Source organism: Coregonus clupeaformis, chromosome 8 (assembly GCF_020615455.1).
Source record: "Coregonus clupeaformis isolate EN_2021a chromosome 8, ASM2061545v1, whole genome shotgun sequence".
Lineage (NCBI taxonomy): Eukaryota > Metazoa > Chordata > Actinopteri > Salmoniformes > Salmonidae > Coregonus > Coregonus clupeaformis.
Window position 1 is genome coordinate 15,304,038 of NC_059199.1, and position 23,847 is coordinate 15,327,884.

Here is a 23,847-nt window from a genome sequence, read left to right on the forward strand (position 1 = left end):
AGATCTCACTTGCTGTCCCACATCTGTTCCCACTTGTTGTGCACATATTTAAAAACTGGTGGACAACTTTTCTGCCCATGAAGACCCGGACAGTAAGCGGGTTAATCTTTTCCACTCCTATAATGACAAGTTAGAATCATACAGATGTTCATGTTATTAGATGTTTAAAAATACACAAAGCACATGTTTTGCAGAGTGAAAAAATCTCAAATAGTTTGTGAAATACCAGTGTCATTCGACCCATCCGTAACAAGGGTATACGGGGCTTTTTTCATCTCCTTCACAAGCTCCTGTGTGAAATATGGTGCGAGTGCTTCATTGGTAATGCAGGATGACTTAGTCCTGGCACACCTGTACTCCTGCGCTGTCTTCGAATCTCCCGAAACATTCATTTAGGAGAGGCCCCAGGTGGTCCGCTGAAGGCTAGGGGGACGTTGTGAACTATTAACCCAGCTGTCATATTGACCTCAGCCCTTCTTGTCTGTAAGAAATTAAAAATTATTAAATCCTCCCAAAAGACCATAGTTTATTTAAAATAGACACCTGCGATAATAGGGCACAGGTAAAAAAACACATTCAGCAACTAAGATCTCAAATTAAGAAAACTGGACTGTACTACACTGAAATACAAACCACAAATTAGTCAAAACTATCAACCATGTCTTTACCGTGATCAACTAGAACACAAAACTCTTGACTGAACCTTGACAGAATCATTACACATATCATACCTTAACCTCTTGTGCAGACATACCCCCAACAGATGGAACGGCCATTGCATATTGGGATATTGTGGCTGTGGACTGGAGAGCTCGTTGCTTTTTATATGGCGCACTACATCTTGCTTGCATGTTGCTGCTCCAGCCAGAGCACGACTCTTCTGGCCCTGCTGTTGGATTGGGGCCTCTTCTGTCTGTCCCTCTGTGTCTCCTTCCATCTGCCCTGTTGGTTGTTCTATTTGTCCTGTCTGTTGCTCCTCTGCATGTGCGTCAATCTGTCCTGTCTGTTGCTCCTCTGCTTGTTTGTCAGTCTGTCCTGTCTCCTGCTCTCTCTGTCCTTTGTGTTGCTCCTCTGTTCTGTTGTCCTGTCGTTTCTATCAATCGTTCTGGCTGTTCTGTCAGTGTGTTTGTCTGTCTTTTCTCACTTGGCTGGTTCTTTAAATAAAATAAAAGGTTTCACTTTTGTCCTGGCAAAGGTCTCTTACGGGACATCTTTGAAACCTTAAACAATTCAAATGGTCATGTTGGTTTAATAACTCTACTCTCAGTTACAAAAACATACCTACTTCTATTGCACACATTTCCTGTATTTATGTTAAATTCTTTGGAATACATCTTACCTGTTCGAAATCTGCTGAGTTTACATTCACCACACTAAATCATGTTCACACGCACAAACAAATAATTTATTTCAAGATTTAAAGTTTAAGAGAGTGAGTACTCAATTGGACGACATTTCATTGTTACATACCTAGTCTCAGCTCAGCTTCATATCAGACTTCTTGAGGTAGTGACCGTTTCTTCTCCTGTTGTCATTCGCGGCAATGGTGTCTCTTCTTCTGTCGCTAACTTCGGGGTGCAGTGCATATGGTTCAGTGGCGCTCATCAGCGCCATCTACCGTCGGGGAGTTTGAAAAAAGGAACGAACGAGTCTCGGCCGATTTTTTTTGCGTGAAAAATTGGATGTGTGGCGTGAGTGCGTGTGAAAACAGGCAAAAATGTGTGTCACACGGCGAAAGCGTGAGAGTTGGCAGCTCGGACAGTGTCTGCAGTCAGCAGCAATCAGTTTAGCTGTTACACTGGTGGGCCCCGGTGGCAAACATTTATAAAAACCAAAAGCTTACCTTGACTGGAGAGTTCCAGTGTTGGATAGCCATAGCCAGCTAGCTAACATAGCATCCCTCTCTGTTTGAGCCGGGTGTTTGAGTAAGCTAAGCTTGCTAGCTGCATTCGAAGCTAGCTAAGTAAGTGAAAGTGAAAGTGAAATAAAATATACTTTGAAATATAGCTAGCTCGCTCTCTCGCTCTCTTTCTTGCTTCTCCTTCAATTTAAAATAAATAAATTTGTTCAAAACGGTTCAACTATCGTCTTTCTCTCTCTTTGAGTCAACTACTCACCACATTTTATGAACTGCAGTGCTAGCTAGCTGTAGCTTATGCTTTCAGTACTAGATTAATTATCTGATCCTTTGATTGGGTAGACAACATGTAATTTCATGCTGCAAGAGCTCTGATAGGTTGGTGGACGTCCTCTGGAAGTTGTCATAATTACTGTGTAAGTCTATGGAAGGGGGTGAGAACCATGAACCTCTTAGGGTTTGTATTCAAGTCAAAGTACCCAGAGGAGGACGGAAGCTAGCTGTCCTCCGGCTACACCATGGTGCTGCCCTACAGAGTGCTGCTGAGAATACTGTAGAACTTAATTGAAAACAGTGTATTTTAATCAATTATTTGGTGACATTAATATATTTAGTATAGTTTTATCTAAAAAGGATAACTAGTTTAATGTTTCACTATTTATCTTTTCTGAAATTCACTGAGTAGGATGGTCCTACCCGTCCTCCTCTGAGGAGCCTCCACTGGTAGATACATGATGGGGATGTATCTACAGAGGGGGACAATGACTAAACTCTGTCTGGCCATCTCTCAGTTATTTGGAGCATGTAGAGCCATCTGTAATAGTGGAAATGTACTATTGAAACGGAGGATCATGCCTATGTATTTAAGATTGAAATATATGTTGTCCAATACTACACTTTTTAACAATTTTCAGTATAGTACCTGAACACGCATGAACTAGATTAATATTGAGGTCTTCGATTAATCAAAACGTATCTTTCTTTGTCTCTTGCTCTTCCTCAGTCTGATGTTTGAAGACCTGTATCCCTTGAGACACAGTTAATTTGGAATACTTAATCACTGGGGACCTTAGCAACTACTACAACTGGTTCAATGTGACAATGGGACAGTCTGAGTCAGACCAGCAAGGAGACTGTGACTCTGAACTGGCAATACACACTGAGACCTGTGTAGGTTCAGACAGGAGGGGACTGAGTAGGAGGGGACTGTGTAGGTTCAGACATGGCTCAGGAGAATCCCATCCAGGATAGCCAATACTATATTATATACAATGATACAAAAATGGGAAATATAAAAGGTTTAATTCTTCCAGGTGGTGACATTCATGTGGCGACTGAAGCAGATATGAGGATCCTTGTCCTCCTCTCCATCATAAGAACTGGAGCCCTCCTCTGCTGTCTGACCATCCTCTTCATCATCTACCTCATCAGGAAATAGATCAATTCAATGATTCAGTTTCTCAATCCTTCAGCTGTTACAAGCACAAATGTGGTTTACTGTCTGTTCAAATGTTTCAGTGCTCGTCAGCTTAGTTGACAATGTCAAGGTAAAATGCCCACATGTTGATGATGCAGATTTGCTTGTAATACTTTTTTTTATATTTCTGTTTAGACTTTCATTAAATAAATGAATCTTTATTGAAAATCAATTTTGTATTCAATACTGACAAAACTACGCTTTAAATACAGTATTATATATTAACATACTCTGATGGTAAGTATTTCGCGGTTATTGCTTTATGGGAGCATACACAACTTGTCTCCGAAACATCTCCACCCTGCCCTCTCCCACTTCCATGCTATGATTTGTTTATTGAGAAGCTCAGTGCAGCGTAATTTTCTGTGTCCATGTTCAGATTCTAAAATAAAGAAAGAGAGATACGTACCCCAGCGACCTATATGAAGCATGAGATTGTATTGAGAATGTGAAGCAGCATAACGGCAAGAAAAAAAAGAATGCCAAATTACTCACTTGGACTGTGGGTGTCCATGGTCACCCCTAATTAAAAAACAAAAAATATATATTTTTAGTGTATTATTGTTTGGCATTCATACATTATATAATATTAATTGATGACATTAATATATGGCATTCATATATCATATATTTTGTATAAAGTATAACAAAATAAATCTTAATCACACTACTTACTTTTTTGCAGAGCTCTCCTCCACAAGAGAATGTGTGTTGTTATCAATATGTTAATGATAACAACCAGAACAAACGTTATGTAGTTCAGCAATCTGGCTTGATTCTCTTGAGAAGGAGAAAAATACATACATACTTTTAAAAGGAGGGAATTTTTTATTTTGCTGACCAGAAACCCCCGACATATAATTTATGATAACTGTACCTACATTTAAAATCAAATCAAATCACATTTTATTTGCCACATGCGACAATGCAAATAGTCCGGGTAGCCATGATTAGCTGTTCAGGAGTCTTATGGCTTGGGGGTAGAAGCTGTTAAGGAGCCTTTTGGACCTGGACTTGGCGCTCCGGTACCGCTTGCCATGCGGTGGCAGAGAGAACAGTCTATGACTAGGGTGGCTGGAGTCTATGACCATTTTTAAGGCCTTCCTATGGTGCCCTGTGTGAGGAGGACAAATTTCAGAATTTGTAACAATAATATTAATAATCAACTCTTTCAAGGTCTAACCCTCAATGTCCAGCCTGGTTCCGTTCACTTGAGTTGATGATTCATTGACTAAAGAGAACCACACAACATTTTGACATTCATTAAGAAAATCTGGAAACATAGTTTGCTACTAAACTTTCTCTTTCTTCACTGATCTTGAATCATGAGATATGCACGATCTCCAAAATATTATTCATTTACCAGAATATTCCTCAAAGATACGATCCAACATCAGTATGGGCAACATTCCATAGGGTCAAATTAAAACTCAAATCATCCTTTGCAGCTCAAAACGAGACGTATTTGCAAAATCTCCCTGGAATTGCACTTTTTCATAGTAGGTTGTTACATGGGTACAAGTCCATGTCCTGGTGTGTGTTTCAGCCCTATCCAGGGTAACACTGAGTCTACAGTGGAGAAGCACTCCAGAGTCACAGATCCCCCTAGGGGCATCAATTCTGTCAGCACAGGCTGAGATACAATGGGATGCATGGTACCATCTGGAACACACAGGACAGAGGACATAGTTGGAGAGGGAAATATTTGCCCATGGTGTAAGCAGGTCAACATTCACAAGGCCGCAGGGCCAGACGGATTACCAGGACGTGTACTCAGAGCATGTGCTGACCAACTGGCAAGTGTCTTCACTGACATTTTCAACATGTCCCTGACTGAGTCTGTAATACCAACATGTTTCAAGCAGACCACCATAGTCCCCGTGCCCAAGGACTCTAAGATAACCTGCCTAAATGACTACTGACCCGTAGCACTGACGTCTGTAGCCATGAAGTGCTTTGAAAGGCTGGTCATGGCTCACATCAACACCATTATCCCAGAAACCCTAGACCAACACCAATTTGCATACCGCCCCAACAGATCCACAGATGATGCAATCTCTATTGCACTCCACACTGCCCTTTCCCACCTGGACAACAGGAACACCTACGTGAGAATACTATTCATTGACTACAGCTCAGCATTCAACACCATAGTGCCCTCAAAGCTCATCACCAAGCTAAGGATCCTGGGACTAAACACCTCCCTCTGCAACTGGATCCTGGTCTAACAACACATCTGCCACACTGATCCTCAACACGGGGGCCCCTCAGGGGTGCGTGCTCAGTCCCCCTCCTGTACTCCCTGTTCACCCATGACTGCATGGCCAGGCATGACTCCAACACCATCATTAAGTTTGCCGACGACACAACAGTGGTAGGCCTGATCACCGACAACGATGAGACAGCCTATAGGGAGGAGGTCAGAGACCTGGCCGTGTGGTGCCAGGATAACAACCTCTCCCTCAACGTGACCAAGACAAAGTGAGATGACTGTGGACTACAGGGAAAAAAAAAGAGGACTGAGCACGCCCCCATTCTCATCGACGGGGCTGTAGTGGAACAGGTTGAGAGCTTCAAGTTCCTTGGTGTCCACATCACCAACGAACTATCATGGTCCAAACACACCAAGCCAGTCGTGAAGAGGGCACGACAAAGCCTATTCCCCCTCAGGAGACTGAAAAGGTTTGGCATGGGTCCTCAGATCCTCAAAATATTATACAGCTGCACCATCGAGAGCATCCTGACTGGTTGCATCACCGCCTGGTATGGCAACTGCTTGGCCTCCGACCGCAAGGCACTACAGAGGGTAGTGCGTACGGCCCAGTACATCACTGGGGCCAAGCTTCCTGCCATCCAGGACCTCTATACCAGGCGGTGTCAGAGGAAGGCCCTCAAAATTGTCAAAGACTCCAGCCACCCTAGTCATAGACTGTTCTATCTGCTACCGCACGGCTAAGCGGTACCGGAGTGCCAAGTCTAGGTCCAAAAGACTTCTCAACAGCTTCTTCCCCCAAGCCATAAGACTCCTGAACAGCTAATCATGGCTACCCGGACTATTTGCACTGCCCCCCCACCCCATCTTTTTACGCTGCTGCTACTCTGTTAATTATTTATGCATAGTCACTTTAACTCTACCCACATGTACATATTACTTCAACTACCTCAACTAGCCGGTACTCCCGCACATTGACTCTGCACCAGTACCCCCCTGTATATATAGCCTCCCTACTGTTATTTTATTTTACTTCTGCTCTTTTTTTCTCAACACTTTTTTGTTGTTGTTTTATTTAACTTTTTTAATAAAAATAAATGCACTGTTGGTTAAGGGCTGTAAGTAAGCATTTCACTGTAATGTCTGCACCTGTTGTATTCGGCGCATGTGGCCAATAAAATTTGATTTGATTTGATTTGATTTGATTTGAAATCATCCAGAGGTAAAGAGCTCATGTTTGGCTAATTGATGTAGGCGTAAAATTAATAAATTAACATCCTAATTTGCATAATAGTTACAGTAAAGCCATGATAATAAGTTGAGCCAAGGTACAGGACAATGTCAGTTATTTTACAGTAAATGTCATGAACCCTGCGTCCTGAGTCGGTTCCTGCCTGTGTTGCCGTTTTTCTGCACTGAATCTCCTGTTTCCTGAAAGTTCTTGAACGCTCCCTGCCTGGTTGCCGGGCGACGTTGCTAGGCGGGAGATCTCCCGATTACCCGCACCTGCATCTCATCAGCTATCGGCACACCTGGTCCTGATCATCACCCTTCATAAGCTCTGACCTGACATCCATTCCCTGCCGGATCGTTAGCCATGAACAGTATGTTTGTCAGCGTATCAGCCTCTGAGTTACTAGCGTTAGTTTTGTTGTTTTGCACCTTGTTGGCTTGCCGTGTACTTACCTCCGTTTGTTTCTATCTACAGTCATTCTCCCGGAACCTTCACCCAACCCCTGCCTGGTTGTCGGCGGCTGCCGAGCCATCATTGGATCTGCCACTTCACCTCCACCAACTCATCTCCGCCACCCGCTCTGTTCCCTGGATTATTCTGCATCGTTTTTTGAATCTGTTAATAAATACTCACCTTCGTTCAACTCACCTTGTCCTGGTCTGCTTCTGGGTTCTGGCTTAGAAAACAGTGACAGAACGATCTGGCCAGAAACGAACCCAGCGGACCTGGACTCTGTTCGCCATGCCATTACCCATCAGGAAAGGATGTTGGGACAACACAGCACGGCGCTACAGGAGATAGCGTTGTCAGTTCTGAACTTTTCGACCAGTCTGACGAAGCTCCAGGCTCAGCTCAGGTTGCCGGTGGAGAATCCACTACCGGTTTCACCCCTTTCGCCCACCGCTTCTAGAGCTGTGCCCTTCCGTGAGCCCAAGGTTCCGACGCCTGATAAGTATGAAGGGGATTTAGGAAGATGCCGTTCCTTTCTTATGCAGTGTGGATTAGTGTTCGATCTACAGCCCCACTCGTACGCCACAGACAAGGCTAGGACAGCCTTTGTGATGCAATTGCTGCGTGGTAGAGCCCTGGTGTGGGCTTCAGCCGTGTGGGAACGACAGGACACCTGCATGGCGTCATACCAGGAGTTCACGGCAGAGATGAGGAGGCTGTTTGACCATCCAGTCCGAGGTAAGGACGCAGCTAAGCGCCTGTTCTCTCTTCTCCAAGGAGCTCGCAGCGTCGCCGACTTCGCAATCGAATTCAGGACATTGGCTGTGGAGAGTGGGTGGAATGAAGAGTCACTGCAAGCGGCATTTTATCAGGGGTTGTCGGAGCAACTCAAGGATGAGCTGATATCCTACCCGGAGCCTAGTGACCTGGACAGTTTGGTAGCTTTGTCTATTCGGGTGGATAACAGAGTCAGAGAGAGAAGGAGAAAAAAGCAATGATGCCCGTCCGATCAATCAGCTTCTCGGTTCCCAGTCGGGTCAGGAGGTGGACCAGAACGTGTCGATCATTGTCCACCACACGGGATTAGTGGAGAGGTCCTGCCTTCAGATTCTGAACCCATGCAGGTGGGGCGGCACGGGTTAACCAAGGAGGAGCGCCAACATAGACGTGAGACCAACCGCTGCCTCTACTGTGGGAGTTCGGGATATTACATCTCCACTTGTTCCCAGCGGCCGTCAAACTGCCCGGCTCGCTAAGTTTGGGAGGACTTTTAGCAAGCCAGTTACAACCTCTCAATACCCCTGTCAGACCCCGTTTCCCGGCTACCCTCATGAACGGGAATCAGAGTTTAGCGATTAACGCTTTCGTCGATTCAGGTGCCGATGGCAGCTTTATTGATGCCGACGTGGTGGAACAGCTGGGGCTTTCCAAGGAGCGATTACCAGAAGCCATTGAAGCTACCACTCTGAACGGCAGTAGTCTGGCACGTATCACGATGAGGACTGAACCGGTTAGGATGCTGTTGTCAGGGAATCATTCTGAGGTTATCTCATTCTTCATTCTGTCTTCTCCCCATGTTCCTCTGGTCCTTGGATACCCCTGGCTGAAGGAACACAATCCCTCGTTCGATTGGGTGACTGGCAAGGTAACTAGTTGGAGCATTGATTGTCATGCTAACTGCCTCAAGACTGCCTGTTCCCATTCTGTTCCCAGTCAGGTCATTGAGGCTAACCCCCCAGATTTGTCCCTGGTTCCCGAAACATATCACGAGTTGGGGGAAGTGTTCAGTAAGCAGAGGGCTCTGTCACTCCCTCCCCACCGACCATATGATTGTGCCATTAACCTGTTCCCTGGGGCTGCCTATCCCAAGGGACGGTTATACAGCATCTCCCGACCTGAACGTGAAGCTTTGGAGACCTACATCAAGGAATCCCTAGCTGCTGGTCTCATTCGTCCCTCGTCATCACTCCTGGGGGCAGGATTCTTCTTTGTGGGTAAGAAGGATGGCTCTCTTCGACCGTGTATTGATTATCGGGGGTTGAATGATATCACGGTCAAGAACAAGTATCCCCTGCCCTTGATGAGTTCTGCTTTCGACTCCTTACAGGGTGCTACTGTGTTCACCAAGCTGGACCTACGCAATGCGTATCATCTGGTCCGGATCAGAGAGGGGGACGCAGTGGTTGACGGGTTTCAATACACCCGATGGGTCACTCGAGTATCAGGTGATGCCGTTTGGACTGACCAATGCTCCAGCAGTGTTCCAGAGTATGGTGAATGACGTCCTGAGAGATATGATCGGTCTTTTTGTGTTTGTTTACCTGGATGACATTCTTATCTTCTCGAAGGAACCTTCCAGCCACGTCCAGCATGTCAAGCAGGTTCTGCAGCGATTGCTGGAGAATTGCCTGTTTGTGAAGGCCGAGAAGTGTGAATTTCACGCCCACACTACATCCTTCCTCGGATACATCATCTCCAGGGGAGAGATTAGGATGGACCAAGAGAAGGTTAGGGGCGGTTCTGGATTGGGCCCAGCCCGTGCGAAATTGCAGCTCCAGAGGTTTCTGGGGTTTGCGAATTTCTATCGGAGATTTATCCGTGATTACAGCCGTGTGGACGCTCCTTTAACTGCTCTGACTTCCAGTACCAGGACCTTCAGTTGGAATCCTGAGGCGGACCGAGCTTTCCTGGATTTGAAGAGGCGATTCACCAACGCACCGATTCTCTCTCAACCTGACATGGCCCGTCAGTTCGTCGTTGAAGTGGATGCGTCTGATGTGGGGGTTGGCGCCATCCTGTCCCTACTACTCTCGTCGTCTTTCGTCTGCGGAGAGGAACTACGATGTGGGTAACCGGGAGCTTCTCGCGGTGAAGCTTGCCTTGGAGGAGTGGCGCCACTGGTTGGAGGGGGCGGAGCAACCGTTTATTGTCTGGACTGACCACAAGAATCTTGCTTACGTGCAATCGGCTAGACGTCTCAACTCCCGTCAGGCCAGGTGGGCTTTGTTTTTCGGACGCTTAATTTTTTCCCTGACGTTCCGACCTGGGTCTAAGAACGGCAAGGCGGACGCCTTGTCCCGGATGTTCTCCAAGACGGAGGAGAGTGGGGCCAAGATCGAGACGATTCTTCCCCGGAACTGTGTCATGGGAGCAGTTATGTGGAGGATTGAGGAGGAGGTTATGGCGGCCCTTCGGACGCAGCCCGGTCCCGGTAACGGTCCACCCGGTCGGTTGTTTGTGCCTGAGTCGGTTCGTTCTGCTGTCCTCCAATGGTCCCACGCCAGCAAGATGGCTTGTCACCCTGGCGTGGCTCGGACGATGGCGTTACATCGCAGACGATTTTGGTGGCCTGCCATGGGAGAAGATACTCGGAGGTTTGTTGCTGCCTGTCCAGTGTGTGCGCAGAATAAGAGTGCCAATCGGCCCAGCTCTGGACTTCTTCACCCCCTCCCTATTCCCCGGCGACCATGGTCGCATCTGGCCCTGGACTTTGTCACTGGGTTGCCCTCTTCTGAGGGGAACACGGTCATTCTGACTATCGTGGACAGATTCAGCAAGTTCACCCACTTTGTGCCCATTTCCAAGCTTCTCTCTGCCTCTGAGACGTCCGAGATCCTGGTTAGGGAGGTTTTCAGGGTCCACGGGTTGCCCAGTGACATAGTTTCCGACCGTGGTCCTCAGTTTACCTCTGCTGTCTGGAAGTCCTTCTGTTTGGCCATTGGAGCTACAGTCAGTCTAACATCTGGTTTTCACCCCCAATCTAATGGTCAGGCAGAGAGAGCCAACCAGAAGATGGAATCCACGCTACGCTGCCTTGTCTCCTCCAACCCCACATCCTGGGTCTCTCAGTTGCCTTGGGTGGAGTATGCCCACAATACTCTCCCTACATCTGCCACTGGGATGTCTCCCTTCCAGTGCCTGTATGGCTACCAATCTCCCTTGTTTCCTTCTCAGGAGAAGGATCTCTCAGTGCCCTCTGTTCAGGCCCACATTCGTCGTTGCCACCGGACCTGGCATCGGGCCAGAAAGGCCCTGCTTAGAGTTTCTGACCGGTATCAGCTCCAGGCGAATCGTCGCCGGATTCCCGCCCCCACCTATACCATCGGAGATAGGGTCTGGTTGGCTACACGGGATCTTCCCCTGCGGACGGAGTCTAAGAAACTGTCACCGAAGTTAATTGGTCCGTTTGTGGTGGAGAGAGTGATCAATCCTGTTGCGGTTCGACTCAAGTTACCTAGAACGCTCAGAGTCCATCCCACCTTTCATGTCTCCTGCCTCAAGCCTGTTCTCCTCAGTCCTCTGTTGCCCCCTCCGCCTCCTCCTCCTCCCCCTCAGATGATCGGAGGTGGTCCTGCCTACACGGTGCGCCGCATTATGGATTCCAGACGGCGGGGCCGGGGTTTCCAGTATCTCGTGGACTGGGAGGGGTATGGTCCTGAAGAGAGGAGTTGGATTCCTCGGCGTCAGATCCTTGATGCAGACCTCCTTCGTGACTTCTACCGCCTCCATCCTGGCGCTCCGGGTAGTCCGCCCGGTGGCGTTCGTCGGAGGGGGGGGTACTGTCATGAACCCTGCGTCCTGAGTCGGTTCCTGCCTGTGTTGCCGTTTTTCTGCTCTGAATCTCCTGTTTCCTGAAGGTTCTTGAACGCTCCCTGCCTGGTTGCCGGGCGACGTTGCTAGGCGGGAGATCTCCCGATTACCCGCACCTGCATCTCATCAGCTATCGGCACACCTGGTCCTGATCATCACCCTTCATAAGCTCTGACCTGACATCCATTCCCTGCCGGATCGTTAGCCATGAACAGTATGTTTGTCAGCGTATCAGCCTCTGAGTTATTAGCGTTAGTTTTGTTGTTTTGCACCTTGTTGGCTTGCCGTGTACTTACCTCCGTTTGTTTCTATCTACAGTCATTCTCCCGGAACCTTCACCCAACCCCTGCCTGGTTGTCGGCGGCTGCCGAGCCATCATTGGATCTGCCACTTCACCTCCACCAACTCATCTCCGCCACCCGCTCTGTTCCCTGGATTATTCTGCATCGTTTTTTGAATCTGTTAATAAATACTCACCTTTGTTCAACTCACCTTGTCCTGGTCTGCTTCTGGGTTCTGGCTTAGAAAACCGTGACCGTAAATAGCTACTGAAACACAGGAGAAATGGACTAGGCAGTCTACAAGTGAGATGCAGAATCACCATACAGATGAATAGTGGTGTCATCTTGCAGTCCGTCCTGAGTGGTTACTCTCCCCTGCCCTGAAACAAATGGATTGGTGCAGTAATGTCATCAGTAGGCTTCTTGCCTGACAGTTACAGAAAAATTAACCTTTTTTCTCTGATTGGTGGGAGATACATCAAATCACACCCTTCCTGGTAGGAGTGGTGTGTATTCATGGATGCCAAGGAAAGCCAGGTTTCCCAAAAAAAATTATCTTTCATCTCTCTTTGTTCATAATTTTCCTTCAATTCGCAAGAGGCCGAATCTATCTCACAGGAGAAAGCATCCGAGCGAGTGAAACAGTGCCCCTCTGTCTCTCTACGTGTAGGCCATCTATCTGATGCTGTCTGGTCCAAACTAATTTAGTATGACATTGTTGCCGCCCGTGGCATTGAAGGCAACGGAAGCCAGCAAAAAAAGTATTACAAATGAGCCAATCAGCGTTGAGCTAAACTGAGCGAGCTCATCTGTGAATGGTCCTGGCGCACCAAAATAAATTGTCAAGGGAAGCCAGCTTGGATTTGTCGTCACTTCTATCAAATCCCATTGAGAGCATATGTCATTGACAGAAAAACTTGAATTGTTGCATCTCGTTGTGTTGTTGTCCTCCGGTGGCTAGCTAGCCAGCTAGTTAAAATTGGCCCTTTTCTAAATTAGCCATCGATGGAGATAGGGATTTGGACTTGTGGTTTTACTTAATTCTCCATACTGGCCAATGATTATAACAGAGATTCTGATCCAACCATAAATTCATACATTGTGCCCCTGGCCTGAGAGGATGGAAGTTCAATATGTAGCTAGATGTAGAAGGCTAATGTTAATTAGCTAATGTTGCCCATGAATGGAAGTTAAGCTAACGAGCAAGCATTTTAGCCAGGTAGCCTAGGACAACAAAAAATAAAAGCGTGTACTGTATGACAGAGTGATAGACCGTTTTGTCAACATGAAAGAGAGGAGGATGGCATTGGCGTAAGGTTAGTCAACATGTTTTTCTACTTGCACGAACACGCACTCACACACACACGCACACACAGAAATCAGAACCATGGACAGCCACATCATATTTAGCTTACGTTGATTGGACTAAATTGTTTTTGGTATCTTTTAGTTGTCACTGTATTAGACTAAGCAGAGGTAACTTGATGATGTTGAAATGTTGAAGTTGAAATGGTGCTGGAATAGTGGAGGTAGCTCCTGTTTTCTTTGCGACTTGCGGTAACTCTCTGTGGTTCTAAATCAATAATTGTTTGGTAGTCCGAAAATGTCAGAAACATTAACTTGCTTATCCATGCTGTCTGTTACATGCAATATGCATAGTGGACTTCACCGGACAGAGGTTGCTATCCTGTTTTGTGATAAAACAAAGGTGTGGTTGAATTTATTCTGCCACTGTGTCTTCTTATTGTCTCGGCCTTAGGCCTATATATCACGATCGCAAGGCATATGAATTAACAGGTTATAGAGCAAACAACGCAATTATCACAACACATAGGTTGTAATATGGCTTTTTGGGGGGAGGTGGGGGGGGCTTGGCTTCCCCAGTGATTTTACCCATGCACCGCTACTGCCTGGTAGGTGTGTAAACCGACACTGCACTTCTTACAAAGAGAGCATTTATTGTAAATCATATACATTTGCGGTATGTGGAGTCAGAGAGATTCTCATTGTCTCTCCTGAAAAATGTATTTGTATCTCAGCAACTCTACACTTGGTTAAATAAAAAAGCACCTCTTTTGTGATAAGAAATAGATGTGTGTTGGTGTTCCTCCATTTCTAATGGTGTGATGGAGCCTGATACATATTCAGCTAAACTGCTACTCCCTTTAATGATATTGTATATTTGTATATGTGGTAGCAGAGATGTACTGTAGACAGAGAATAGAGATGTACGGAGTGTATAAATGAATGGTTTATTATGTTAAAAACACACAGTCATAAAGCAAAAATGGAAATCTCTATCAGATGATTTCTTACAATAAAAAGCTGTAAAAGTGATGGCTATTTAAGACATTACAGGATCATTATATAAATCTAACATACAGACAATGTTAAAAATACATTTTCATTGTTACTTTGAAAATTGGATACTAATTTCAGTTACTAAAAGCAGTTTCATTAGGCTACAAATAGTTAAATGGTTCTTCTTGGAGTCTTTGTGACAGTGGTGATATCTTTCACTGCTGCTGAAGGTATCTGACCTCAGAGTACACTGCATCCTCTCTGCTGGTCTTCTCTCTTGCTCTTCTAGAGGAGGAGGAGTTCTTCTTGGGGGTGAAACTCACAGCTGCATAGTTCAACACGTCACTGTCTTGATTCTGAGGGGGTGGAGCCATGAGAAAATACATTATGATGATAGCATGATCTACTATATAATGTTTCTCTTCTCCTGTGGAAGAAAACACAAAGACATGACTGTTCAGACTGTACACCCACTACAATGACCTGACAGTCAGTGGAACAGTGACAGGCAGAAGTTCCATGGAAAAATTAACAACGATCACAAAGATCAGAAGGCTTCATCTAGTACAGTGACCTATTACTTCCAAGAAAGCTTCATAACATAAAAAGCACAAATAAGCTGAATATTAGCTGTAAGGAAAATTAAATGGCAGTTTCTTGTAAAAACGGAAAATATACTGTATTTATAAATGTTGACAAATGTACCTGATTACCCTGGGACGTTGGGACATCTGTCCTCCCTTCAAAGAGATTGAAATAGAGGATGGCCAGCTATTATTTTTTATGACAATCTATCTCTTTTTAACTTCATGTAGTTAATTAACAATGCTTATACTTTGGTTATTTAACTGATATTTACAGAAGGTACATCGCATAGAGATGCATGAAACATTAGATACATCAGCTATAACGTTAGATACATTGGATGCATTAGATATAAAGTACTACCTCTGCTATCTCTGTTCTGAGTCTTGCACAGCACCCAGACAAGTAGAAGGGTCACTATCCCCAGAACGATGTTGGAGACGACCAAGGCCAGAACAGTAGGACTCAGATCAAATGGAGAATCATGCTCTGGAACTGTGGAAAGGATATCAGGGAATTCATATTGTATTCATGAGCGCTTAGGAAGATCATCAAACAGTAAAATATGGAATCAAAAGCTAACAGTGATATTGTGTAGCTTGTTGAGACAAATGTATGGGGTTGTTTTGAGGTAGGCCGTTTGCATGAATATACAGTATTGTTGTGGCAATTTACAGATTAAATCGGATTTACCATGAATGTCCAGCATGGTCCCGTTCCCAAACAGTATCTCCCCACATGAGGCCACAGCACAGTAGTAAGTCCCAGAATCAGAGAGGCTGAGGTTCCTCTTGGGGAGGTTGTAGACACAGCTCTGTGTAGGAGACCCAGTCTCAGGACTCTTCTCACACTGATCAATACTGTTTCCATGGGTGTAAATGATTCCTGGACGGGATTCTCCTGAGCCATGTCTGAACCAATAGACACTGTGTTCTCCTGCACAGGTCTCAGTGTGTATTGTACAGTTCAGAGTCACAGAGTCTCCTGGGAGGACTGACTCAGACACAGGCTGCTGGAGCACAGACATGCTGTTGGACTCTGAGTCTGAAGAGAGTGAGTAATTAAAGTAAGACTAAGTGGGTGAAACACATGAAAAGCCATGTATTCATTACTAGCATTTGATGAACCAGTTGTACGAACATATCAACATACAGGGCCACAAAATATGCAATGGTCAAAAATTATTCAATTGTCATACTTGAGTAAAAGTAAAGATACCTTAATAGAAAATGTCTCAAGTAAAATTGAAAGTCACATAGTAAAATACTACTTGAGTACTTGAGAGTCTAAAAGTATCTGGTTTTAAACGTACTTAAGTACAGTGAGGGAAAAAGTACTCAACTGTCAAGTAAATGCTATACATCAAATTCCTTATATTAAGCAAACTAGACGGCACACTCCAACACTCCAACACTCAGACATAATTTACAAACCCAGTAGTGAGTCCGCCAGATCAGAGGCAGTAGGGATGACAAAGTGTTATATTGATACATGTATGTGCATGAATTGGACCATATTGCTGTCCTGCCTGAGCTATCGAAATGTAACAAGTACTTTTGGGTGTCTGGGAAGATTTATGGGAGTAAAAAGTAGATATTTTCTTTAGGAATGTAGTGGAGCAAATGTCAAAGTTGTCAAAAATATAAATAGTAAAGTAAAGTACAGATACCCTAAAAAACTACTTAAGTAGTACTTTAAAGTATTTATACTTAAGTACTTTACACCACTGAAAACTTTAAATTGAAGAAGCAAATGTTTAGTTACCTTTGACAATTAAAACAGTTCCCTTTCCAAATGTAACCTCATAGATGGCTGTAATGGAACAATAGTATGTAGCTGAGTCCCCTGGCTCTGTCTTGGATATGGTCAAGTTATAGCTGTAGACTCCTCTCCTCACACCCAAACGTTTGGTCTCAGTAAAGTCCTTGATAAAGTTGTTGGAATAATAACTGTCTTGGCCACCATAAAAAGATGACGCCATGTGGAGGGGTTTCTGTCCAAAACTCTGCTTGAACCAATGAAATCTGGTCACGGACACTTTGGGACAAAAGCAAGTGAGAGTCACAGTGCCTCCCAGCTCAGTAACCATCACAGGGTCTGGTTGGATTACGTTTGGTTTGGTAAAAGCACAAACTGTCAAAGCAAACAAAATGGATCAAAGACAAAGACATGGATAAACCATTTCTACCCATTACAGAAAGAACATCCACTTCACTTATCATATTCAAACTACATACTACAAAAAATGATTAAAAAAGGAACTCAATTAAAATGTCTTACACTTACCCAAGTTGATGTAAAACAAAAATAAGTGTCTGACCATCATTTTTACATCAGTCCCTTCTGCACTGTATAGTGTGTGGGTCTGACAGTGGGGCACCTTATATATGATGCCACTTTACATGTAGCCGTCACACAGTAGGAGGGAACACTGAAATGAGAGATTTTATTGGCTGACTACAATCTAAGAAATGTGTCCTCTGGCTTAGCACAGTTTGAACAGCCCGGAAAAAAACTTTTAAAGAAGACATTGTAAAGTAAGTCAGAGTTACTGGATCCTGCCCAGTCAAATATTGGCTTGATACGGCTGCTTCTTTTTTTTTTGAGAAATGAAACTTTTACTGAAATCATTTTTCTTTTGAGGTTTGGACAGGAAACAGAGAAGGGTCTCATTCCACTTCTCTAGAGCTAGTACCTCGGGTACTACTGTGTCCAGCAGAGGTTCAATAATAATAATAATCTGCCATTTAGCAGACGCTTTTATCCAAAGCGACTTACAGTCATGTGCACATACATTTTTACGTATGGGTGGTCCCGGGGATCGAACCCACTACCCTGGCGTTACAAGCGCCATGCTCTACCAATTGAGCTACAGAGGACCACATAGTACAGGTTCAACTAACCCTCAATGGGAATTTACCCACCATAGCATAAAAGCTGCATATCCAGCATGCTCTTGGTTTTCATCCTAGGCCCCTATGTGGCAAATAAACACATTTGTAGATATGCCATAAGATGAGTAAACCCTATCTAAAAGTGTGCCTAGATCGAACAAATAGGGAGAATACCCATGACCTCTCGAACAGTGTACAGTCTGTAAGATCTCATCACTTACCCACCCTTTACTGCTTGTTGCCCGGTGGCTGTATAGTGCACTTTTCTTTTGCAAATACATGGTTTGGGTAGGTAGGAACCTACTATACCCCTAGTAAATCTCTAGTAAAGTCAGCCCAGAGATATAAATAGATGGATGATGACAAGGCTTAATGGAATCAGAATTTGGTTGTGGCTCACAAACTTCTCTGAATAATGTTATCCAGAAACTAACTGTTTGTGTATTGGTTGCCTTGACTTTAATGGTGGCTAATCTGACACAGGCTAACTCAGAACTCAGAACAACAGGCCCTGTGTTCCGGAATCTAATCTGATTACTGTAGAGTAAGGCATGTGGTTTGTTGGCCCCTTATGACAGTTGCATCATCATCATTATCATCATCATTAGGTTACATATAAACATTAACTATTATTTGTTAATTTATGAGTGCAAATCAATGTAACTTTTCTATTTATAATTTGGGGGTCTGAAAGAGAAAATAGAAATTGTTTAAATCCCTACAGAATTTGAACTTGATGACCTGCTGTGGTTCTCCTCATTGTCCACTAGAGTGCGGCATTCTCTCATATTTCACCTATGGATAGGTATTGATGATTCGCTGACAACGTCACGAAAATGATGCGCACGCTTTAATGAGGCAGCGGTCCTTGTGTTGTTGTGATTCTGGATGGAAAGATAGCAACAATGACAAGAAACTGCCATGTGGGGAATCGTAAGTGGCTCATTGCAGTTAGTTGCATCTTGTACTTGATACCATGTCTTGTTTTGAGGTGTTTTGACTTATTTCATGTCAAATATGGAAAAAATTTACTAGCTAGCTAACCAACTACTGTAAGGATGTATTTGAGAGACAACAAGTGCTCGTTGTGCACAATTATTTATGTTTTCAATAAACATTGGAGACGAAATATAGTTTACATGTTGTCAACAACCTAAACCAACTCCATCTGTTTTGTCCCAGAGTTGAGTATGCCTCGGTTGTATTGCTTAACAACCAACCCATCTAATAAGAATTTACACCTGCATCTACCCAAAATACTGATAATCTCCGATTCATAGTAGACCAACACATAAATAAATAAACTGTTCTATGAATTTATCCCAGGAATATTAGTACAGGTGTTTATGCAATTTGTAGGTTACTATTTTTAACAATGGTTGGTCAGGTATTTGAGGTGTGTACCTGTTCCCCTATCGAATGAGATGGCACAGGCAGGAGGCGCGCGAGATGCTCGACAATCCTGTTCAGTCCTCCTCACTAGCACCAGCCCCGCCTCACTACGCCACCGCTGCCTGCCTGGTCCATCCGCATCTTTCACAACTGTCTGCAGCTGCTTGAGCTCCGTGGCATGCCCTCAGTTATACCCGGATTTAGGTGGTGGTTTTCACGAGAAATATAGCTATGTCGGAGGTACGGAAATTTACCAAAAGGTTGAGTAAACCAGGAACGGCGGCGGAACTCAGGCAAAGTGTGTCGGAGGCTGTGAGGACATCGGTGATTGTGGTTAGTATGATGATGGCTAATAATCTCTTCTTTAGCTAGCTAACGGTAGCCTAATTTACCTTGCTGTCCAAACCCGCTCACGAAACCATAGCCCGAGGCTCCGGTCCGTTTATTCTGTTTCATCCAGAAAAGCCTGTGTACTTTTAGTTCATAACGTTACTTGAATGTCTAAATATCGAAGGACAATTTTATTCTAGTTTTATCGCGTGTCAGCGTCTCACCGTTTCCTATACGTCACCCACTGAGCAGAGCTTGCTACATTTGATTAGGCTACTAGCTACCTCTTTAAATTTAAACTTGCGTATGACATCGTAATTAGTTGGTAATTAAGCAGTGACGGTTGGCAGAAAATGACCATAATGAAACAGGATGATGTCCATATAAAGGTAGTATCGTATTTGCAGTATGTGTGTCTTTTTCCTGCGGCTAGTGGTGTGACATTGTTCAGGCAGAGCAGAAGAGAGAACACATGGTATTCCATTTCTCTTGGCTTCAGCTCCAGCGGCGGCTTTTGTGCGCTTGAGGATTGAGCAGTGCCAGTTCTGAGGTTGAATGGGCAGCTAGACTGCATGGTTTCCCAAGCTATCCCTTTTCCCTGTCCTGTAGTCTGGTCCTTTCTTTTCCCAGTACTGAATATTTGATGGCCCAGGCATGTAAAGTATCACTATGGATCCTGGTGGTCTTTGATTATAGCTGTGCCTACAGTAACAGTTCAATCTAGTTAGAAGCATGTCCTCTTTCTTTGTTGAAAGGATAATAGTAAGTGATGTATCATGGATCATGATTTGAGCACTGGTTGGGTTTTGTGCTACAGTTGGACTGTGTGTAGTATTGGCCTGAAACCGTGTGATGATGCAGGGTATGGCTAGAGATAAATTGCATATAATGCTGATGAGGCACTGAGATTTAATCACTCACACAGGGCTCCTTTGGGTTCTCTTTGGTGTGTGTGTGTGTGTGTGTGTATGTGAACGTGTTTAACTATACTTGTGAGGACCAGAAGTTCCCACAAGAATAGTAAACCAAGAAACATTTGACCAACTGGGGACATTTTGTTGGTCCCCACAAGGTCAAATGCTATTTCTAGGGGGTTTAGGGTTAAGGTTAGAATTATTGTTAGGGTTAGAATTAGGGTTAGTTTTAGGGTTAGGAGCTAGGGTTAGATTTAGGGTTAGGGTTAAGGTTAGGTTTTTGGGTTAAGGTTAAGATTAGGGTAAGGGTATGGGTTAGGGTTAGGGGTTACGGGAAAATAGGGTTTTGAATGGGACTGAATTGTATGTCCCCACAAGGTTAGCTGCGCAAGACTGTGTGTGTGTGTGTGTGTGTGTGTGTGTGTGTGTGTGTGTACAACCTCTAGGAGTGTCTGACCTCATGACTGCTATCATGATGTTTCTCCACTGTAAACTCTCCCACACTGTCAATGTCATCTGATTCACCAGACCTCTCTCTCTTTCTCATATGATACAACCAATGCAAATCCCAGCCAAGAAAATATTCAGTGGACTTTTGCAGACCTCTTAGCCCAGATCTTTTTGTTTGCAAACATCTCCAGTCAAGTGAGGGAGTGGTCAACAGGCCTAGTAATCTTGTGATGAGGTTTGACGCTGCCTGACGTGTGCTAGGCAACACAGGTTCCGAAGTGTGTTGTGTCTGGTTGAGCAGATGATCCTCAGGGTAATGGTCGCCGTGGTAATGGAGAACAAGCGCTTTTTTGTGGAGGTCGCAGAGCTGGCATTCTCACATGGGGATTCCCTGGAGGCATGCTCCAACTATGCTTCCTGTGTGTGTGTTGTGTGTGTGTGTGTGTGTGTGTGTGTGTGTGTGTGTGTGTGTCACTTATGTCAATGGGGCTGCTGTCTTATTCTCCTTCCTGGAATTAAACGTTTTCTGCTCTTTCCATATTCCTGTATCTCCCAGTTGGTGTGTCTAGAAATGACCTTTCCTACATTCAATTGGAGGGCTGGGTATTTCCTTTGTTCTGAGGCCAGTTCTCTGTGACCTGAAAGCTCAATTAAAAGTCTTAGCCTAGTAATAACGGCATATTACTGAGGCCCACCAGTTTCACTTGCAGTCCTTTCAGCTCATAAGACATTGAGACGTTTTGAATGTTAGCTGAAAGGAACCTACTATAAGTGACTAGGGTCTCTTAGATCAAAAGGAAGCTCCTGAAGAGTCTCAAGAGGTGTTGTTTTGATCTAGTCTAGATGAAAGATATACATATAAGATTGTGTATTTACTAAATTCAGGTCAGGTCAAGGGTTGTGGGAAATGGGGAGTCTGTGTTCACAGTAAACACACAGACTAAAGCACTTACTGGGGTCAGGGGGAGGACACTGGAACTGTGGATGCATGTGTGTGTGAGTGTGTTTTTGTGTGTGTGTTTGTGTGTGTTTGCGTGCTTGCGTGTGTATACACACACACATAAACGCCAGTTGTAAAGCCCATCTGCTAGAGATAGACTTCTCCTCTGTCTTTCCACTGAACTGTATAAGACACACAGAAATCTGGAAAAGTACTTATCTCGCTAACATTATAGCCAAAGCCAGTGATGGTGTTTGGAGTGTCCGGGGCCAGATTGATAGCTGAGTTGAAAAAGCGATGTGACGTAAAGTCCCATAAAGAGATGAGAAAGTGACTATATATAGTTGAAGTCGGAAGTTTACATACACCTTAACCAAATACATTTAAACTCAGTTTTTCACAATTCCTGACATTTAATCCTAGTAAAAATTCCCTGTTTTAGGTCAGTTAGGATCACCACTTTATTTTAAGAATGTGAAATGTCAGAATAATAGTAGAGAGAATGATTTATTTCAGCTTTTATTTCTTTCATCACATTCCCAGTGGGTCAGAAGTTTACATACACTCAATTAGTATTTGGTATCATTGCCTTTCAATTGTTTAACTTGGGTCAAACGTTTCGGGTAGCCTTCCACAAGCTTCCCACAATAAGTTGGGTGAATTTTGGCCCATTCCTCCTGACAGAGCCGATGTAACTGAGTCAGATTTGTAGGCCTCCTTGCTTGCACAGGCTTTTTCAGTTCTGCCCACACATTTTCTATAGGATTGAGGTCAGGGCTTTGTGATGGCCACTCCAGTACCTGACTTTGTTGTCCTTACGCCATTTTGCCACAACTTTGGAAGTATGCTTGGGGTCATTGTCCATTTGGAAGACCCATTTGCGACCAAGCTTTAACTTCCTGACTGATGTCTTGAGATGTTGCTTCAATATATGCACATAATTTTCCTTCCTCATGATGGCATCTATTTTGTGAAGTGCACCAGTCCCTCCTGCAGCAAAGCACCCCCACAGCATGATACTGCCACCCCCGTGCTTCACGGTTGGGATGGTGTTCTTCGGCTTGCAAGCACCCCCTTTTTCCTCCAAACATAACAATGGTCATTATGGCCAAACAGTTCTATTTTTGTTTCATCAGACCAGAGGACATTTCTCCAAAAAGTACGATCTTTGTCCCCATGTGCAGTTGCAAACCGTAGTCTGGCTTTTTTTATGGCGGTTTTGGAGCAGTGGCTTCTTCCTTGCTGAGCGGCCTTTCAGGTTATGTCGATATAGGACTCGTTTTACTGTGGATATAGATACTTTTGTACCGGTTTCCTCCAGCATCTTCACAAGGTCCTTTGCTGTTGTTCTGGGATTGATTTGCACTTTTCGCACCAAAGTACGTTAATCTCTAGGAGACAGAACGCGTCTCTTTCCTGAGCGGTTTGACGGCTGGGTGGTCCCATGGTGTTTATACTTGCATACTATTGTTTGTACAGATGAACGTGGTACCTTCAGGCGTTTGGAAATTGCTCCCAAGGATGAACCAGACTTGTGGTGGTCTACAAATTATTTTCTGAGGTTTTGGCTGATTTCTTTTGATTTTCCCATGATGTCAAGCAAAGAGGCACTGAGTTTGAAGGTAGGCCTTGAAATACATCCACAGGTACACCTCCAATTGACTCAAATGATGTCAATTAGCCTATCAGAAGCTTCTAAAGCCATGACATCATTTTCTGGAATTTTCCAAGCTGTTTAAAGTCACAGTCAACTTAGTGTATGTAAACTTCTGACCCACTGGAATTGTGATACAGTGAATTATAAGTGAAATAATCTGTCTGTAAACAATTGTTGGAAAAATTACTTGTGTCGTGGACAAAGTAGATGTCCTAACCGACTTGCCAAAACTATAGTTTGTTAACAAGAAATGTGTGGAGTGGTTGAAAAACAAGTTTTAAT

The 23,847-nt window shown here is 44.3% G+C and overlaps 2 protein-coding genes across 3 annotated transcripts in view; one reads left to right on the forward strand and one right to left on the reverse strand.

The window, feature by feature from the left end:
• Nucleotides 1-14,386: 14,386 nt before the first annotated feature.
• On the reverse strand, nt 14,387-17,328 carry LOC121572135. Its single transcript, XM_041884065.2, has 6 exons — nt 17,275-17,328; nt 16,753-17,121; nt 15,682-16,032; nt 15,352-15,483; nt 15,109-15,143; nt 14,387-14,759 (listed from the first exon to the last, which is right to left on the reverse strand). Exons 1-6 carry the CDS (start codon nt 17,312-17,314, stop codon nt 14,619-14,621), a joined length of 1,068 nt encoding a protein of 355 aa, XP_041739999.2. The 5' UTR covers nt 17,315-17,328; the 3' UTR covers nt 14,387-14,618.
• Nucleotides 17,329-19,354: 2,026 nt separating this feature from the next.
• dock11 (dedicator of cytokinesis 11) overlaps nt 19,355-23,847 on the forward strand; it is a 131,203-nt gene continuing 126,710 nt past the window's right edge. For both annotated transcript variants that reach the window (XM_041884063.2, XM_041884064.2), the window contains exon 1: nt 19,355-19,607. In XM_041884063.2, coding sequence (XP_041739997.1) covers nt 19,506-19,607 — 102 coding nt within the window. In that variant the 5' untranslated portion in view covers nt 19,355-19,505. The remainder of the gene's footprint in view (nt 19,608-23,847) is intronic.

Coding starts and splice junctions, on each gene's coding strand:
- LOC121572135 (XM_041884065.2), bottom strand. CDS start 17,314: ATGATGGTCAGACACTTATTTTTGTTTTACATCAACTTGG. Junction 16,033..16,752: donor AACTGTTTTAATTGTCAAAG/GTAACTAAACAT, acceptor CACTCTCTTCAG/ACTCAGAGTCCAACAGCATG. Junction 14,760..15,108: donor CAACGTCCCAGGGTAATCAG/GTACATTTGTCA, acceptor CCACCCCCTCAG/AATCAAGACAGTGACGTGTT.